The sequence below is a fragment of the Polypterus senegalus genome, chromosome 6 (genome assembly GCF_016835505.1).
Source record: "Polypterus senegalus isolate Bchr_013 chromosome 6, ASM1683550v1, whole genome shotgun sequence".
Lineage (NCBI taxonomy): Eukaryota > Metazoa > Chordata > Cladistia > Polypteriformes > Polypteridae > Polypterus > Polypterus senegalus.
In genome coordinates, this window is record NC_053159.1 from 93,398,087 (window position 1) to 93,419,417 (window position 21,331).

General features: G+C 41.3%; 1 protein-coding gene across 1 annotated transcript in view; it reads right to left on the reverse strand.

Annotated features, from left to right (window-relative positions):
- Positions 1-782: 782 nt before the first annotated feature.
- Positions 783-21,331, reverse strand: part of slc23a3 (solute carrier family 23 member 3) — a 119,400-nt gene continuing 98,851 nt past the window's right edge. Inside the window, exons 10-11 of the mRNA XM_039755065.1 lie at positions 3,248-3,343; positions 783-1,496 (exon numbers count right to left, since the gene is read on the reverse strand). Of these exons, the coding sequence (XP_039610999.1) occupies positions 1,207-1,496; positions 3,248-3,343 (386 nt within the window). The 3' untranslated portion in view covers positions 783-1,206. The remainder of the gene's footprint in view (positions 1,497-3,247; positions 3,344-21,331) is intronic.

A 21,331-nucleotide genomic window follows, 5' to 3' on the forward strand; every position in this document is an offset into this window, starting at 1 on the left:
GGTTAGGTGCATTGGCGATTCTAAATTGTCCCTAGTGTCTGCTGGGTGTGTGCGCGCCCTGCGGTGGGCCGGTGCCCTGCCCAGGGTTTGTTTCCTGCCTTGCACTCTGTGTTGGCTGGGATTGGCTCCAGCAGACCCCCGTGACCCTGTAGTTAGGATATAGCAGGTTGGATAATGGATGGATGGATGGATATATTATAAATATGTATATACACACACACACATAACCTGTTCTGAAAAGACTAAACAAAGTCTACAAATTCAAGTGCCACCAGTATTTGTCCAGCTCTGAAGGTAACCACCTCCTTAAAAGCGGACCTTTGAATAATTTGGAAAAATAAGTACAGGTTTAAAGGTATAGAAATGAAAGGAAAAAAAGAAAAAGATTCATTAAAAAGTGCAATTCCTCCCCTTAGTGGTAAAACATAAAAGCTCACAGAGCCAGCTTGTAAAGCAGCTCTCTCTTATGCATTTTCTTTCCACAACAAACTGATGAGTGGTCCTGAATGAAGTCTTAGCTGGAGTGTTTCAAGTAAGAAATGGTCAATATGTACATAAAAATAAAAAAAAATCTCCTGAAATAAATAAAATCTGAAGCATCTCTGAAAGGTGGAGCCCAGGCCCATCTGCCTCCTTGCCCCTCAGTCCATCTTTTTTTAAGAGGGGTGCCTCCCTTGGTCACAGACATATATTTCTCTGCTCTTAAAGTGTGGCCTGTTTTGCATTCAGGCTCACTTTACCTGCTTTGTATTCAAAGTTCTTGAGCACATGGCTCTGCTTTTTTTCAGGTTCACAAAATGCAATGAATGAGGTCCTCAGGCCAGCTAATACCCTACTCTATTGATGAAGCCTCCAACCACTTCTTCTGGCTTCTCCCAGTTTTACCAATTTGATGTTATACTGCGAACGATGCTTCTAATCTGTTGACATCTCTAACAAAAAATGACATAAAACTCACAAAGTATTTGAAAAATAAATACTGTTGGTTATAATAAACAAGCATTTCCCCATATGCATGCAGCAGGTCTGTGATAAACGAGCTACTTGTGCTTGTCCAGTGACATTTCTGTACTGTCTGAATAAGCCCAAATGTAGAAGCCCAAAGAAGCAGCACAGAGCTCAGCTGTTTGTCCTAGAAGACAGGGAAAGAAACTGGGCCAGCAGCGATATACATACAAAACACCCAGTATGAGATCCATGGGGTTTCTAACAGTCAGAAGTACTGGGAGGTGCATCACAACGAGATGTATCCACGTTCTCACTGTGTACATTTAATAATAAATCTGTCCTCTCTTCAGGTGAGATAGCGTCTTCTTGATCCACCTGATCTGCTGACATTGTGCTGAAGGCACAGAAGGGAAAGACGCGAAGTCGCCGATTTAACAGCAGCTTGCTGACAGCAGGTGGCAAGTCATACACTGTGGACTCCTGCTCGGTGCAGCCTCTCGCTCTGTCTTCCAAAAGCAAGCTGTGAAGGCCCCGTTCCTGTGGGGAACCTGAGGGAAATAAAAAGGCAGTGAACCAAACTAGTAAGAAGCAACAGTCAAAAAAATCTTCTAGCCCTCCCCAGGTGCAGGAAAAAACTGCTGGTTCAGACATCCTGAACTCAGTAGGAATCAGTGCAAACCACCTCCTTGTACGTATCTTACATTTAAATTAATAAAGTGAACAGCAGAAAGATGATGAGGCAAGAGGACAGTAGGAAGTTTTTTGGGGAGTGTGGCAGGCCCAGCTGGGACGCCCCTGCCCTCTGTATTCAGGGGGAGCAGCCCTTGATGGTGCAATACCTCCCCCAGGACGCTAGATGGCCGCCCCCTGGGTTGGAGCGATGCCTTGGTTTCCCACAGGGCTCCATGGGAATTAGAGTTGGGTGCAGCCCTGTTGGGTCCTGCATGCACCGCCAGGGGTAGCTGCAACTGGGACTCCTGATCCCGTATGGGCAGCGTATTCGCCACACCCGGAAGTGCAGCCGGAACTCCAAAAATCAACCACCAGGAGCACTTCCAGATGGACTACAAAAGGGCCCAGCAACCAGCACTCAGGGAGCCAGAATCGGGAGGAGGACGACGAGTTTGCCTGGGAGAAGTGCTGGAGGAAGAAAAGAATTTGTTTGGTTTTTGTGTTGCTGTTTTTGGGACTGTGCTGTGACTGGGGAACACGGGGAAGATGTGTCCCCCCAGCTGAAGAAAAACAAATTTGTGTTTTATTTTTACGTGTGCCTCCATGTACATCTGTGTCAGATCGGGTGCCTATATAGCGCCTTTTTCACACGAGGAAAACCTGTAGTATCTAATTTTGTTTATAAAAAAAAAAAAAGTCAGAAGAATGCAGAAAAGGCCATTTCTGTAGCTTCACACCTAGAGTTTTAACATTTACAGTTTTGTCTTAAATGAAGCTCCAGGCGATATGCAGTGCTCACTGTTGCATATCACTTGTTTTGTTCACTTCAATGACATTAGCCATTTGCTTGCTTCCAATTATTTTCCAGGCAAGAGAATAATTAAACAATATTCAATTACATGAGGATCTTCCCTGGAATGGACAATATCAACCACGCAGAAGCACAAATACTGCAAGTGCAACCCCATCCCCTGACCACCACTCCACACAACATAAAGTCACATGTATACTGTTACTGTTTCACTTCATTCATGATACAGTAGAGAATTTAAATCATAATACATAGTTCTAAAAAAAAATTGTGAAGAAAACAGATTAAGTATGGTATAGTAGTTAACATTTCTGCCCATTGTGAATTAATATCCCTCATGCTGTCTGTCTGTCCATGCATTCCGATCTTAGGTTTCTGATTCTGGTTCATCAGTCTACAATGATGTGCTCCTGAATGCCTGAAATGGCCATTTTAATTAAAGATGCAAGGAGGCCCCAAAATAGACACCCAAAGACACACACTGCCCATGAATTGAAATATTATTTGCAGTCTACTCTTTAAGCAGAAGTCAAAGGGGCAATGGTGCCGGTGCGTACAAGGGTGCAAGTGTTCTCCTTGAGCTCTGCAGGTGGTTTTAATTTGACTGTTGCATCATTTACTACTGGGCAGTTGTGATTACATTGTATTTAAAGAGAGTGTAGACCACACTAGGTAACAGAAAGCTCACTCAATCCCGTCCTGTGGCTAACCGACACTCCTGCGTCACTTTACCACACATTGGGTCACTTAGAAAAAAAAGAAATAAGGGGCCTTTCATAGTCAGTTCACTACTAAAATAGACAGTTATGGCTGTACCTGAAACCGTGTTGTCTAAGAAGAAGGACACCACTCCGCCCAGGAACACCGGCATGGTCAGCAGAGACAGGAAGAATATGTCCGCACTTGTTGCTCCTGTGGAGAAACAGAGTGGATTAGTGTTTGCTGGTGGAAAAAAACTCCATTGACTGGACTTTATGCCAGATGTCCTTCTTGTTCTTCCTTACTGCTAAACCTGCTCTTTATAGTATGATTGTTTTGAGCAATAAGACCAAAGAGAAAATGGTCAGTGAAGCAACCAATGAATATGGATTTGGATGTTGTGGTCACACTGATTTATGTATGAATTACTGTCATGGCCATCAAGCAACATTTGGTGCTATAATTTCTATATACTTTACACATAAGCAGGATAAAGCATATTACAAGGCTGGCAGATGAAGGGGCTGGTACATAGTGCCAAGAATTGAATCTTAACACATCTATGTGGTGTTCTGAAGTTCAGCTACTAAGATACAAGACCACAGTGCTTGCTTTTAAGTCTTTTGCAATGTCACTATTCTTCTAAAGTGTTGGTCTTTGAGTTTGATAGTTGTTAAGCGGACATGGCTGAGATAATGATTGTTAGTGTGCAGCAAATACACAGACAAAGGAGCAAAAGGTCAGGTAAGCTAAACTAGGTTGACAGCCAAGGAGCAGTAGAGCAGTTGTTTGTGTGTTATTAGTTTAAGCAGATTATGGTGGTTTATTTTGTGACTTTGATCAGACTAAATTTTGGAGTAACTGATGCAGAAATTCAGGTAATTCTAAAGGGCTACAATTTTTTTTGGCAACTCTAGATGAAAATCATACATTTTCTAAGTTCAGACTCGTTCTGAATGTTACTGAAAATAAACTGTGTCAAGGATGTCTGGGGACACTGCCCGGCCGGGACGCCTGGATAGTCCCCGACATGGACAGTATTACTCCTCGGCCACGAGAGGGCAGTCGCCCGGGCCTATCTGGGGGCCACAAGGAGGGACCTGGGACGCGTTCCTGAGAAGACGTGGCCACTGCCAGGGGGCGCCCGGACAGTAAGGGAATCCTGGATGGCAGCACTTCTGCCACACCAGGAAGTGCTGCCGGAAATACTTCCAAGAAGACCCGGAGTGCTTCCAGGTGCTTTCCTGACACTTCCGCCACACCAGGAAGTGACGTCAAGGGGAGCACCTGGGGCTCATCCGGGCCATGATAAAAGGGGCCGCCTCCTTCTAGCAGACGAGCCAGAGTTGGGAGGAAGGAGAAGAAGCTTGTGAGGAGGAGGAGGAGGAGGAGGAGGAGGAGGAGGAAGGAGGTCAAAGAGAAAGAGAGAAAGAAAGAGAAAAAGAAGAAGAGAAAGAGGAAGAAAGCAAGAGAGTTGGTGAGAGAGGAAAAGGATGTGGTGCAAAGGAAAATAAAGGAGTGTGTTTTATACATCCTGGTGTCCGTCTGTCTGTGTCTGGGGGTACGATTTCCACAACTGATACTGTGAATTTCCCCTTGGGATTAATAAAGTATCTATCTATCTATCTATCTACTAAAATTATGTTATTCGTACTCTTTTTAACATTTGGTAATTTTGTCAATTTACAAATGTGAACTGTTGTGCAAAATCTCTACAAGCACCAGCAACTTAGATTATGATTCCATATTTCAAACTTGTCTTCAAATATAGAAAAATCAGCAATCTTAATGACTGCTGAGTATGATACAAATATGAATAAAGCCTGTTTTTTTTTACTTAGTAGGCCTAAACATTAGTTTTGCGCAAACAGCATGCAACTTTCTTATCGTCCATAACACAAGGTATTCATGACGTAATTTGCAGTATAATTCAATATTTAAAAAACAAAATCTGAAAATAAATGGCATTTCACTTCGGGTGAAAGTTGTGCTATTGACACAAGAAGAAAGGTATTAAGTGTCCAGCTTGTTATCAAGTATTTAAACAAAATTTTCTAGTGGGGGAAAAAAATTCCCTTTACTTTCCTTTCACATGTACAGTAATCCCTTGCTATACTGCGTTTCGACTTTCGCGGCTTCACTCCATCGTGGATTTTAAATGTAAGCATATCTAAATATATATCACAGATTTTTCGCTGGTTCGCAGATTTCTGCGGACAATGGGCCTTTTAATTTATGGTACATGCTTCCTCAGTTTGTTTGCCCAGTTGATTTCATACAAGGGACGCTACTGGCAGATGGCTTATAAGCTAACCAATCAGAACATGTATTACGTATCAACTAAAACTCCTCAATGATATACGATGTGCTTCCCGTGCGGTGCTTGATTGCTTGCTTTTCTCTGTCTCTCTCACTCTATCTGACGTTCTCTGCGCCTGACGGAGGGGGTTTGAGCAGAGGGGCTGTTAGCACAGAGGCTGTTTGCCTAGAGGATACGGACGCTTCTCTAAAAAATGACACTTTATTGCGGTGCTTCGGCATACTTAAAAGCACAAAAGCACGTATTGATTTTTTGATTGTTTGCTTTTCTTGCGCACTCTCTCTCTGACATTCTCTGCTCCTGACATGCATTCCTTTGAATAGAAGATATATTTGCATTCTTTTAATTGTGAGAAAGAACTGTTATTTCTGTCTTGTCATGGAACACAGTTTAAACTTTTGACTAAGGGGTGTTATTTCATGTCTGGAGGGCTCTAATAAAGTTAACAGTGTGGGAAAGTTTATAGGGTGTGGAGGACTGCCGGCTTCCTATGCCGGTCCGCACCCCCAGGCCGCCAGGAGGAGCTCTCCCGACAGCAGGATCGTGCCCCGAGGTCCAGCAGGGCCTTATGGACCTTGTAGTGTTTATACACAGCCCTGCTGGATACCTTGGGGGCCACCAGGAGTCGGTGTGGGGGGGCTTTTGTGCCCTATGACCCGGGAGTACGTCACGGTCACGTGACAGGAAGGAACGACGTGCTCCCGGGTTGAAGAAAAGGACTGATTGCCCTGACCCGGAAGGAATAAGGAACTGTGGACTGTTGGGACAGGAACACCTCCGGGTCAGGGGCTATAAAAGGACGGTGCCTCAGTCCAGACACTGAGCTGTGCTGGATGAGAGAGGAGCAAAGTGTCTGGGCGAGGAGGAGAGTTTAAAAGAGTATTGTTTATTGTATTTAATATATGAGTAGTGTGGAGGGTGCTTGGTGCACTGTGAAAGAAAATAAAAAGTCTTGGACTTTTACCTGGTGTCTGGAGTTATACCTGAGGGTTCAAGGGAGCACTAGCGCCCCCTACTGCCACAAAGGGCTTTAAATATATAAAAATAACCATACAAACATATGGTTTCTACTTCGCGGATTTTCATCTATCGCGGGGGGTTCTGGAACGCAACCCCCGCGATCGAGAAGAGATTACTGTACACACTTTCTTGAGCCATCAGATATATGTTGTGTCTCTACTGGTAAGAGGACCCCCATGTTGTTAATTATTATTGCAATCACAATCCTAAAGATGCACTGGAGAGAGAACTGAAACTCAAAGCTCCACAGCACATGGAGAGTGCAAGTTCTCATCTGCAGGAGTCAAGAAACAGGAAAGCATGGTTTCCAGGTAATAACGATGGGAAGGAGGCAAGAAGGAGTCAATTTTGTAAAACTGTATGCATATCAAAACATGCCTGCTTCAGCACTACCAAGTAACCTTTTTGCCAACACATTAGCATACCATTGAAAGCTTGCATCTTTCCTACTAAAACTAGAAAACGCAACAGTCCTTTTCAGGGCTACTTTCTACCAGAAAAATGGAAAATCAAAACGTTTTCTAAGTGAGGAAGACACAGTGGCATAAATTCATGCATTTACCTTAGCAGAGTTAACTACAGTAGTGCAATATTCACAGGCTTCATTTGTAGTTTTAAGTTAATTCAAAATGAAGCTGCAAGGAAAAAGGAAATATGAACATATTACTCTTATTCTTACATTTTAAGAATATTGCCCTTATATTGTTATATGTAAATGGTTTTGACACTACAGAACTTATCATTGCATACATACAAGGGCATACACTCCAATCCCAAAATGCTGGTCTTTTAAACATATTGAGGATAAACCCAATTAATGTAAAAGAATGAGCCTTTAGCTTTAGCGTCCAAAAGCTGTGAAACTACAAGGAGATTCACTCGAAAGAGACCCCTGAATATTTTGTAATAACTCTCGCTAGGACAAAGCAATCTGAACGAAACAATGTGCAATGTGTTCCTCGGTATATGAAGCTTCGAACAGGCCGGGATGCCCCTGCATCAGAGCAATGAGGTAGGCATTGGACAGCCGTTGTGACGTTTAACCTCCATTTGCAACTTCTGGGTGCATACCACCTGTAATCCTTCACTCAGTCACTTGACTTCTCATCAGGATGGTGATGTACATTATTGAGCAGTGCATCTTCATGGTGCGAACCTATTGGGTCACCAATTTGTTTAAATGATGCGACAATCAAATGGATGATTGTGAGTTAATGAAAGGTTACTTCCAGCAAGATGGAGCAACATGTCACACATCGGCAAGGAGCATGGCAGAAATTGAATCCTTCTTCGGCAACAGTGTAATTTCAAAGGCACTTTGGCCACCATGATTAACAGATCTGACACCACCAGAGTTCTTCCTTTGGAGTATACTCAAAGGGAAAGTCTATTGGAACAAGTCTCGTACTGTGCTAGATTTGAAGGAAAACATCCAACAAGAAATTGCTGTTATTCCCCCCTGAGATGCTTGTCAATATGTTCAGGAACATGGAGCACTGTGTTGAAATGTGTCTGGCAGAAAAAGGAAACCACTTCCAGCATTTCAAGTTATGCAATCGATTATAAATACGTCAAGGTATATAGCATATTTTTTTTGGTTCCGATTGCTTCATCCCTAATGGGAGTTACATCAGTATATTCGGGGCCTCTTTTGAGTGAATCTCCATATATCTTTTAGCTTGTGTAAGTGATGTCTCTTCAAGTTCATCATTTAAATCTACACCAAAGTTAACCTGTTGGTAAATTATCTACTTCTTGTTAGGCTGTCCAGATAGACATATGACATTATAAAATGCCCAATGGTGGCTAGTTGGCATATGTCATGAAATCTGTGACTTTATCTCTTCAGGCTGACCAGGACTCTCCAAAGTTGTATTTTCTCAAGAAATCTTTTTGACTAATCCCTTTGCTTTTCTGCCTTCTGTTGTTAATTAGCTATAACTCATTTATAATGTTAATGAACATTATTTTGTCAAGATATGAACATCTTAACCAATGAGACTGGTTCTCTTGTTCTGTATATTTAAATAAATGTGTGTACACGTTGTATGGTTTAGTAATTTATTATTGTAAAAACTCAGGAGTGCGAAGAGACAGATGATGGAAAGCAGCAACTTAATCTAAAACTGGTAGAGAGTAGCCCTGAAAAGGGTTGTTGGGTTCACTAGTTTCAGTAGAAAAGAAGATCAGCTGTAGTAATTGGTTTCTCCAGGTATCCCTGTCCCCTCTGACATGTGCTCGGCCATCCACAGAACGTGTCCCTCTCAAGTCTAGTTTCAGGGGCGCTACACTATTAATGCATTATGCTTATAAATTTGAATGTGTGCTCTAAGCCTGTACTCAGTGAAGAATGCAATACAAAAACAACATGAAATTAACTGAAATGGATTGTGTGCCACAACGTTTAAGGCCTTCTGCTACCTCACTGTTTTATTCTATCTGTGATCTAACTGTATCCAAATTAATAAAAACAGTTTTAGAACTATTTTGTACTGTAAATATAAAACATTGGAGTTTTGTTTACAAAGTTAGAAAATGTACATTTCGCCTAACATTCAGGTTAACTTAGCTAACCGCATTAAAAGTTGGAGCATTGAAAATTTGTCTAGTTACTTCATTAAAGAGTCAATTATTATGTTTTTGTTTGTTGTGTTTAAAATAACAATGATAACAGAATGCAATTTCATGCATTACTAGACTACATTAAATACTGTACGTACTTTTGAACATATCGTGAAGTTAGAAAACGTAGTCCAAAAAGGCTTATGGTAGCTCAATAGCTTTATAGACAGCAAAGTCCAATTCAAGTTATGTAAAAGTGCCAGAGATTGGTTTCCTGCTGTTAGGTGTTGGTTGTAGAGGTCATGTGATTAAATGTAGATCAAGTTTATTAAAAAGAACATTTTTAAAAGACGTACCCATTAGAGAGTTTCAATCTTTTTTTTCCAGTTTCTACGTAAAAACCTGTTGGGTGCTTTGGATCACGATGAACAGCTTATTCTGGAGCTTTGACACTAAAATACAGTGTCAGAAAAATCCTGAATCATTACAATGTGCAGTGTGGTAGATAGGGGGTGCTCTCGCTCCCTTGAACCCCTGTCCACGACTCCAGGTAAAAGTCCAAACTTTGACTTTATTACTCTTCCACAGTGCACAAAGCACACTCTCCACCACAATACTCATATAAATCACAATACTTCACAATAATACAATCCTCCAGCTCCCAGACGCGTTGCCACCCTTCCACCCAGCTCAGCTCGCTGTCTGGGAGCTCCCACAGTCCTTTTATATCTCCTGACCCGGAAGTGTTCCCAATCCCCAGTCCATGTGATTCTTAATCACTTCCGGGTCAGGTAAAAGTTCTTTTCTTCAACCCGGAAGTCTGTCGCTCTTCCTATGACGAACTTCCAGGTCATAGGGCATGAAGAAATCTTCGGTCCTCCCTGCAGCTCCCTCTTGTGGCACCCATGGCATCCAGCAGGGCTGTGCATAAAAATTCCATTGTCCATGATGCCCTGCTGGTCTTCTGGGGACCTCCATGCTGCAAGGAGGGCTCCACCTGGCGGCTTGGGGGTATTGGCCGGGATAAACGGCTGGCCATCCTCCACAGCAGACATTGCAGCTTTGACATGGTTTTTAACCTAACATAAATACTGAGTACCCACTCGTAATTCCTTTCCTATTACATTTTTTTTGGGGCAGTTTACTTACCCCAGGCAGCAGAAGTGTGCTGGTGCACCAGTAATTTGCACACAGTTTTGCTATCTGAAGCGGCTGTCAGACAAGTATAAGAGGAAAAAGTATAAAAAATACATTTTATACACACACACACACACACACACACACACACACACACACACACACACACACACACACACACACACACACACATATATATATATATATTTATTGTGGACTATGGCTGAATATTCATCCCAGCCAATACCCCCAGACCGCCAAAGGGAGCCATCCCCGCGATATGGAGATGCCCCGAATTCCAGCAGGGCATTATGGACATTGGATTTTTCTTGCGCAGCCCTGCTGGATAACATCGGTGCCGCCAGGGGACGCTGCAGGGAGGCTTGGAGACTTCTATTTTACCTCTAACCCAGAAGTACGTCTGAGTCACAGTGACAGAAGAAATGACGTGCTTCCATGATGAAAAGAAGAGTTTTGATCTGACCTGGAAGTGCTAGGCAGTCACATGGACTGAGGGTTCAGAAGCACTTCTGGGTCAAGGACTATATAAAGGACTGTGGGAGATCCCAGGGTTGAGCTGAGTCGGGAGGAAGGGTGGCAACGCGTCTGGGAGAGGGGGATTGTTTATTGTTTGATTATTTGATTGTGATTTATGAGTATAGTGGAGTGGAGGGCGCTCTGTGCACTTATTTGTCTAAATAAAACAAGTATTTGGACTTTTATCTGGTGTCTGATCTGAGGGTTCAAGGGGACGACAGTGCCCCCTATCTGTCACTATATATATATATATATATATATATATATATGTTGTTCTCATATCTATATATATATATATATATATCTCTAAGTATCTATCTATATATATATACCCGCGCTTGGCAGCGGAGAAGTAGTGTGTTAAAGAAGGAAAGAGAAAGAAAAGGAAACATTTTGAAAATAACGTAACATGATTGTCAATTTAATTGTTCTGTCACTGTTATGAGTGTCGCTGTGATATATATATATAGCAAAATACCCGCGCTTCGCAGCGATGTCATGTGTTAAAGAAGTTATGAAAAGAAAAGGAAACATTTTAAAAATAATGTAACATGATTGTCAAAGTAATTGTTTTGTGTATTTGGCGGCAGCGCCACAAGTTGTTTTCGTAGCTGCATCAGAAAATGTACCACGACGCCTGACACGCCTCCTTTTTACTGTTTTCTCAAAGCTTGGATTGCTGCCGTCATATATATATACACACACACATACATAGATACATACATACATACACACATATATATATATACATATATACACATACATACCTTCATATCTACTTATCTATATACATATCTACATATACACACACACATATATATATATATATATATATATATATATACACATACATACCTATCTACATCATATATACACACACATACATACACACACACAAATTATATATATGTATGTGTGTGTGTGTGTGTGTAGATATATAAACACATACATATACTTGTGTGTATGTTTGTATGTGTCTATATGTGTGTGTATAGGTTTGGTCACTGAGTGCAAGGGAAAAATAATAAATTATAGTCTATAAGTTATTAAACAGTAAAACATTAACGTTTTAAGAAGTACAGGTACATTGAAATTACATTTTCTATGTGAACGCTCAAATTTGTGCCTCTGGTAATGTGCCTTACCGGCATTTAAAGAAAATTAGTTTTGTGTCCTCTGCAGTGTTAAGAGAGAAAGGCTTTGGTTTGGGATAAAAGGAAAAAGGTGTAAAGAAAGGAAAGTTGCCTTTTTCTTTTATATAGTATAGAGAGATGTGTTCGCTGATGTTATGATCGCCTTTTGGGGACAGTCGTGTGGTCTTGTGTAGACTGGTGAGACGCCCCGCCATTAATCGGCTGTGATGGCACTGTCAGTCCTCCACTCGTGCGTGTCTTCATAATCCGAGCTGAGGACCTGATAATCGTGATACGAAAAGAAAGTGTGAATCGCCTTAATATTATTTTGCCGTGGTGTAGAAAAGGGGTCCCGTGTTTGCACTTGTCTGGGCTATAGCGCAGGGGGAGGATGAAAAAAATTAAAAGTGCTCACTTTGACTTAAGGCAGAAGCGCAGTCAGCGTCTGAAAGGCCGGCACAGCTATGCACGCGCTGGCTGCTCGACTTTTGCTGGGCAGGAGACCCCAGTTTTGCAGACACATTCATGATATCAAAAGTCTCAGCTCTTTGGAGGTCATTCATATATATATATATATATATATAGCAAAATACCCGCACCTCGCAGTGGAGAAGTAGTGTGTTAAAGAAGTAATGAAAAAGAAAAGGAAACATTTTAATAATAACGTAACATGATTGACATTGTCATGAGTGTTGCTGTCATATATATGCCTGCCTAAATAAGTCACCCTCGCTTTGCTCTTACTTTTTACCGCTCATTTAATCATGGCTAGTGGCGGAAAAATTATAAAATGGAAGGAGGATGGCTTTACCAAAACAATTATTGATGGCTTAATCGATTATTCATAAAGCTTGAATTGGTGATCTGTTTTTCTGTGTTAACCTCATATTTTTCATACTTCTTCTCAAACTAAGGTGGTGCGAGGGTAAAATGAATCGGATGCTGATCAATGTAATCGTGTACCAGGAAATCATGCATTGACAAAAGCTCCCTTTGCTTGTAATGCAAAGTGTGATTAAATGCATTCTTTTTAACGCTATGGAGCACATGCATCAAGCTTCTCAGCTGTGCTTGTGCTAAGAAAAGGAAAGATTTTAAAATAACGTAACACGATTGTCAATGTAACCTTTTGTAAGTAGTGCCTGGAGGATTCAGTGTGGAGAAACTCTAGAGACAGCGTGTGTATTAACTTGTGGATTTTTCTGTGAGTATTTGGTGGCAGTCTGACGGTTGCTTCGAAGACGGCGTTAGCATGAGCTCAGCTCAGAGCGAAATAAGATGAATGGGGGGAGATGATGACGTGACTCCCCCCGCCTTTAACTGTCAATCCCCACAAACACAGTCTTTTGAATTTGCATAAGCACACCCCTTCACCTACAATTTTAACTTAGTTACAAAGTGATCAAAACTCTTGTTTATATCCCGCCCTCTCATTAAACTTGTATCCCGTGATTACCTGTGGGCATGTGAAACGCCAGCGTAGCCTGTCTATGAACTTAATTTAAAGTTTAGGTTTACACCTTGCTTTCTTTCCGAGGTAGCAGCACTCATGAATATGGTAGTATATGTCACTCGCCGCTTCTTATTGTTTCGCTGCCTTCTCAATTATATAATGCATGTTTTCTTAAGCGCTTTTGGAGGTCTTCCTGGTTTTCTACGCACTGCGTTGACAGTCAGTTCACGGATTACGTGGGAGGCGTGATGATGTCACACGAAACTCCGCCCCCACGCCTTTCCAGCTCAACTCTATTACAGTTAATGGAGAAAATACCTTCCAGTTATGACCATTTGGCGTAGAATTTCGAAATGAAACGTGCCCAATTTTTGTAAGTAAGCTGTAAGGAATGAGCCTGCCAAATTTCAGCCTTCTACCTACACGGAAGTTGGAGAATTAGTGATGAGTCAGTGAGTGAGTGAGTGAGTGAGGGCTTTGCCTTTTATTAGTATATATATATATATATATATATATATATGTATATATATATATATATATATATAATACACTAGCGACTGTGAGCCCGATCGAATCGCGCTACAAATTCTACATTTGTCAAATCCATACTTTCTCTGCAAAGAATTATTTGTTTTTTTAAGTCCTTGAAATGACTTTGTTATCATGGGACTGATTTGTGCTTAAAATAGACCTTTTCGGCCGATGTAATGAAGAGCTTCTTGTTTAAACGGGGCTGAGAGACGTGAACTCAGCTCTTTGGCGCACCTCATTTGATTTTTTCTGGCAAACAAATTTTCAAAACAAACTGTATTTTACGACTCTAATAAGAGTCGGAGTAATAATTATGTTGGCGTGGTCATTTTAGATCTGAGATCGGCTAAAATTTAAACAATGACCATTGTTAATACCCAGCTGTCTATACTTAGTTTGCCAATAGATGTCAGAAAGATGGATGTCAAAACCGAACTGCCCAAAGATAGATTCGACGTAGCAAGCAAATGGCAATACGTTCTAAATTACTTACAGTTCTGGAGCTGTCGAAGGGTTTTAGTCAGTCGACAATGTTAGTCCTGGAAAGTACACCCCACCAAACCAAACTTACTGTTATCTGCTTGAACCAACACGACTTACTATACTCGGCCGTCCAGCGGAGTCGCTGAAGCATTCGAACATTCTTAGCCAATCATGCAATACTGCATCCGCGTTTGCCACGTTATGTAACTACAGAGTCCCATTGCATGGTTCTAACTTGTATTGAGTCAAGGTATTGATGCAAACAACATACATACGGGGTATTGACGCGAACAACATACATAAGGATAGTATCAAATTATATATATATATATATATATATATATATATATACTAGGTTGATCCGCCTTTTAAGGCGACCGACTTTTAAGTTGACCACTTCTTAAGGCAATTCAATATGTAGATCAATTTGATATTTTATACAAACTCATTAATTTGGTTATATTGCATTTGAGCGGTATTACTTTAATATTCATAGTTTCTGTTATTTTTGTGATGAAATTTAAACTTTTCTTCTATATTGAGGTCGCCCTTTTGAACCCCCCCTGATATTTACTACGTGGAGAGGCATTTGTACTCCATCAACATTAATTATTTCCAGAGACATAATTTTGTCTATTTTTACAGCGCATCGCGCACAAAAGCAAGGGAACAATGGGAGCACCAAAACTCTGCTCACATCATGTCGCTTCGTACCGCAAGCTGCAAGTAGTAAGTCTGTGATAAGCGGAATACCACTACGCTTTCCACTCATGGGATGGAAGGACAATCCCGACCGCTTTTATATAGTAAGAAAGAAAGAAGAAGAAGATATGGCACAGTCTGGAGTAGAACATCATCTTTTACCTGGAAAAACGAAACTACAAATCCCATCGTGCATTGCAAAATGGCATGTGTGAAACTCCGCACCTGTGTAGCACTCACGGGACGGAAGGACAATCCCGACCGCTTTTATATAGAAGGATATATAATTTCGAAGTGACTTCTCTCAAATCAACTTTCTTTATAAATTTCATTGTAGTATAAGTGCATCAGATTTTAACAGATTCAGTTCACTGGGAGCTGAGTTGTTTCATGAGGACAGACAGACAAACCAAACGGAAAGATAGAAATGTCAATTGCAGTAGGCACTTTTGCATTCAGCATGTAGGTGTTTTTTGTAACTAACTATGGCCTACATATGCTCTTAAGTCTGTTTTGCAGAACTCTAGCATAAAACATTGAATCTACAATTAAAAGTGTTTGTTGGTTCTACACATTCCAGGTTAAATAACCTGTTCAAGGCATGACAGTGAAGTCAATGTGGACGACTGAACTGAAGGGGGTACACAGTAGTTTACCTTTTAGCAATGCTTCTCTACACCTTCAGAGTGTTAAATCAATTCCAATGTGGAATCCCCTTGCCTAGAAGTGTTTTCTTCAGGTACTAAATGATAAAAATGGTACCTTTGTAAAATGCTTCATACTACTCCCTATCAAAGTGCTTTGGATGATTTTTAAATACAGTGCTGTTTTAAGAAAAATATTCATCGAAACAAAAGAAGCAAAGTGTAATTGTTGGACTGCAGTGGCACTTATATTGCTACTTGAAAGATATTCATTTTATAAAGTGATCATCCAGTTACAAGACCTCTGAATCCAAGAAAAAAAAGACAGTCCACTAACCTGTCAAGTTTCAAAACAGATGGAAAAAGAAAATACTGGTGGGCAGGAGGACAAACATGAGGGTGGTGAAAGAAGTCTTTGGGCACGAGAGAGAGAGAGTGGAAAACCTGAGTTTCTAATATTAGTGTTTATAAACCCTTTGAGTATGGTAAGAGACACAGAGGGACTTCATCTAAAGTTGTGTGGTTCTCTTCATACAATCCCTTGTTTATTTTTTATTTCTGTATCAATTAGACTCCTTGATTAATAAGCCTGGATGAATACAAACAATAAAGAATATCCACTTCAGGGCAGTATATGCACTGTAAGCCCCTAAAAAGCTCTTTAATGCAGAGGCGGTGCCTTCAAGGTTAGCCTCACCTTTCAGATTATTTTTGTCGGAGATGGATGCAGCACTCTATTGACAGATCCATGAGGTAAATCGTTTTGAAAGCTTCATTTAAAACATGATAATCCTCCTGCAACAGTGTGGTGAACCAACATTACCACAGAACAGTCTAAATTAGAACACAGTCAGACTTTTTAAAGAAGTATACTCCCTGTAGCAGTCAAATGTTTGACCAACAGAACTTGCTCAAAAACAAGTACTGTAGACTCAACTTTATAGTGAGAAAAACACTCATTTTATAACTGCAGTATATTATGCTGATATTTACAGTTACATATAAAGGATGACATGTGAGGGGGAAAAGATTAACAAATTTAAAATTCTTCCAACTGTGATTGTACAATTACATGTAAGTTGAAACAGCTACATATGCTTTTATATCTGAGCACAGAAACACAAATATTTTCTCATTAAATAACCATGGACAAAACAAAGGAAGGAAATGGTTCAAGTTATAATATAGTGAAATTATGATACATCCATCCATCCATTATCCAACCCGCTATATCCTAACTACAGGGTCACGGGGGCCTGCTGGAGCCAATCCCAGCCAACACAGGGCGCAAGGCAGGAAACAAACCCTGGACAGGGCACCGGTAGGGAATCCATTCCTGGGCTCCCGATTAACAGGAGCCCGGGATTCCCAGACATTGTTCATTCCTGCATTCCCGGAAAACTGGGAGCGGCCAAGCTCGCATATATAACATGTAAAAATTGATCAAGAAATAACAGAGTTATAGTTGAAAATAATTAAGTGGCACAGTTTTTTGGCCCATGGTGAAGTGTTTTGCAGATTCATTCACTCAACCCGCTCCGACTAAGAATGAGTACAGTGGACTGGGAGGAGTCTGCACTCGGCAGGTCACGAATGCCGGGACAGGGCAGACTTCATTGACGTCTGTCAGACAACAGTCTTGAACAGCAACTTGAAATTGCAACACGTCAGTCTGTTCCATCCTCATTATCTGTGCCAAGAAACTTGCAGAATGATGACAAGAAACTGGATGCATTAGTAAAAGCTGAAATTGCTGAAAAAGCAAGTGCGGGCATTGTTAAGAACAAGTTTATAAGTATCTGATCAGGTAGATCGCGTTGCATTCAAAAAAAAATATTTTTTAAACGTTAGTCTATCATATATCCTCCCTATGGCATTTGCCACTTGATTGACATACAGGCTGGCCAGTCTGAGATCTCGTCTCTTCTAACACACTGGTCGTCCCACGTGCACCCATACAATCAGATTTTGATTCAGACTACGAATGCCATGAATGTAATTACACCGATCTACGTGCTGTCAAATAAACGAACCACACGCCGTGGCTTCGCCTCTGACGCTGACGCAGCGAGTGTGTACGCCTGATGAGCCCAGAATTAGGGCGAAACACGTGTCACGTACTCTTTGCATAATTTGACAGTAAAACTTTGCAACATTCTATGATCTGCTTCTCGCAACTGAAAAGGGCACCATGGCAGATGTTTGCCGACACAAGCGTTACCTGGTAGGTAACCACCCATACAATCAGATTGTGATTCAGACTGTGAATGCCATGAATGTAATTAACCCGATCTACATGCCGTCAAATAAATGAACCACACGCCATGGAGCAACGTAAAGGGCGAAACACGTGTCGCGTACTCTTTGCATTATTTGACAGTAAAACTATATAATATATATATATAGCATTGTTAATGTAAGTAGATCATTTCAGCCTGGTCATTTTAAAAGTAGCTCGCAAGCCGAAAAAGTGTGGGCACCCCTAAACTAGATACATGTACTTCTATGACAACATGAACTGCTTGTAGATATGGTTAGTCTTTTATTGGTGACAACATATTGCAGTAGTTTTATTAAAAATAAGTGTCGGTCATTCTAAAACCGTTCACATGTGAGATTCCCGTGCACTGTGTCATCCCCGGGAGCTCGAGATTCCCGGGAATGACATGCGAGTTTCCCGAATTCCCAGGAATGGATTCACCAGGCACCAGCCCACCACAGAATTATGATACATTAAAAACTAATTGTGCAAAAAAAAAATCTGTAAAAAATGTTTCAATGAGAAATACTGGAAACCATTTAGATGGTCATTTTCTCTCTTTTATGCTACAAATAATCAGTTTTGAGAAGTTTTCCACAAAGCTGAAAAGCTTCAATTGATATAAAGATCAGTATTTTGCACTTGGACAGATGTCCTTGTAGGCTCACACAGACATGTCCATATTCACTACTCTTATAAATGCAGTGCTCAGACTCATGGTTTCCAGATTTACTGAGTTCTACAAATTTAAAGTCCTTTAATTACCTGTAAAAACAAACTTCATACTGGTCACTTAGGATAATCACTAGTGCATTTTGTCACTTGTTGACCACTGAAGGACTGATATATTTGCATGCAAATGAAGAGTACTGTATACAAATGGGTGTGTGGAAATGGAAATCTGCTGGGTTTTTTTTTCCTGAAATAGGGCTTATTGTTTTGAATTTTGATTTCTATGCCCCCATTATTGCAAGGTAAATGCAATACAGCTCTGCTTGACAAATTAAGTTATCCAACCTACCCCTAGCCATAACCTCTTGTTACCACAACAGACAGAAAGAAGGCCTACTTATCAGCCAAAAACAAGATAATGACAGTATCAGACCCTACTCATATGTGAACTGTTGTCCTGCCCAAGGCTCATTCGTGCTTTACATCATATTCAGTAGTGATAGTCCAGATCCAGCAACTCTGCACTGGAATAGGCAGATCTGGAAAATGAATACAAGTATGTACACCATCTTATTGTTTGATTACAATATTTAATACAAGTAAACAACACTATAAGTGGCATGAATCTTAACTGTGATTATATACTTCACAAAAAAGCTAGCTAAAATATGAAAGCACCTATGGATTTTCAAGTTTTTCACACTGAAAACTTACACACTGAAGTAGGACTCTCATACCCGAGTTCTGAATACAGAAGATCCCCAGTTGAACAGTCCTATATTTTGCTACTATAAAAGTTCAATAACTGTTATTTTCAAGTAAGAATGATGGAAGTTTCAAGGTAAGGTAGTAATACTCACTAATTGCAGAGCCAGAGTGTGGCATGTGTTGCATATTGATTTGCATATGTAAGTCAGTAAGAATTTCACTGTACTCCAACAGGAAATGTTAATGGACTTTTCAGAAGAAACCACTAGAGGGCAGCACTGCACTGTCTATGCATATGTGTAGCCATCGTGAATAGAATCGGTCACATCTTGCTTTTAAGTCAGTTACAAGCGTGCCTGTACTTTGATTTGAGATACAGATTTTGGAATGGTAAAAGACAAACTAAATTAATGAAGAAAAAATGAAAAAACATTAGGAAAATTAAAATTCTATGCCCCCATTATTGCAAGGTAAATGTGATACAGCTCTGCTTGACAAATTAAGTTATCCAACCTACCCCCAGCCCTAACCCCTTGTTACCACACCAGACAGAAAGAAGGCCTACTTATCAGCCACAAACAAGATAATGACAGTATCGGACCCTACTCATATGTAAACTAATGAAGAAAACAAAGAAAAAACATTAGGAAAATTAAAAAGAAAATTTGAGTCTTACCCTATTTTCTTTGAAGCAGTGAATCCTTTAGAAAAATTCAAAATGAATTAATTTAATTAATTAAAAATGAGAAAAATTGCATCTTGCCTGAAGAAGGAGCTTGAGTTGCCTCGAAAGCTTTAATATAGTAGTCTTTTATTTAGTCAATAAAAGGTGTCATTTTCCTTGACCTCCCATTAGAAAAATGAAAAGAATATTTACTGTATTATGTAAACTCTGTGAGAAAATGTTGTTAGATGTACTCCATGAAAAAGTGGCTTTAAATAGGTTTAGACGTAAGTGGCTTTAGTAGCTCAACAGCTTTCATACACAGCAGATTTAAATTCAAGTAGTGTAGAAATGCTCCTCCTTGAACCGTCACCTTATCATGGTGGAGGGGTTTGCGTGTCCCAATGATCCTAGGAGCTATGTTGTCCGGGGCTTTATGCCCCTGGTAGGGCCACCCAAGGCAAACTGGTCCTAGGTGAGGGATGAGACAAAGAGTGGTTCAACAAACCTCCAATGATGAGCGAAACCTTTGGACGACGCTTTCCCTTGCCCGACGCTGGTCACCGGGCCCCCTCTGGAGCCAGGCCTGGAGGTGGGGCTCGATGGCGAGCCTGGTGGCCGGGCCTGCACCCATGGGCTGCCGGGCACAGCCCGAAGAGGTAACGTGGGTCCTCCTCCCCATGGGCTCACCACCTATGGGAGGGGCCAAGGAGGTTGGGTGCAGTGTGAGTTGGGTGGTGGCCGAAGGCGGGGACCTTGGCGGTCTGATCCTCGGCTACAGAAACTGGCTCTTGGGACGTGGAATGTCACCTCTGAAGGGAAGGAGCCTGAGCTAGTGCGCGAGGTCGAGAGGTTCCGGCTAGATATAGTCGGACTCACCTCGACGCACAGCTTGGACTCTGGAACCAATCTTCTTGAGAGGGGCTGGACTCTCTACCACTCTGGAGTTGCCCCGTGAGAGGCCGAGCAGGTGTGGGCATACTTCTTGCCCCCCGACTCGGAGCCTGTGCATTGGGGTTTACCCCGGTGGACGAGAGGGTGGCTTCCCTCCGCCTTCGGGTGGGGGGAAGGGTCCTGACTGTTGTTTGTGCGTATGCCAACAGCAGTTTGGAGTATCCACCCTTTTGGAGTCTCTGAGGGGTTGCTAGAGGGCATACCTTCTGGGATTCCCTCGCTTTGCTGGGAGACTTCAATGCTCACGGGCAATGACAGTGAGACCTGGAAGGGCGTGATTGGGAGGAATGGCCCCGATCTGAACCCGAGCGTGTTTTGTTATTGGACTTCTGTGCTCGCCACGGATTGTCCATAACAACACCATGTTCAAGCATAAGGGTGTTCATATGTGCACTTGGCACCAGGACACCCTAGGCCTCAG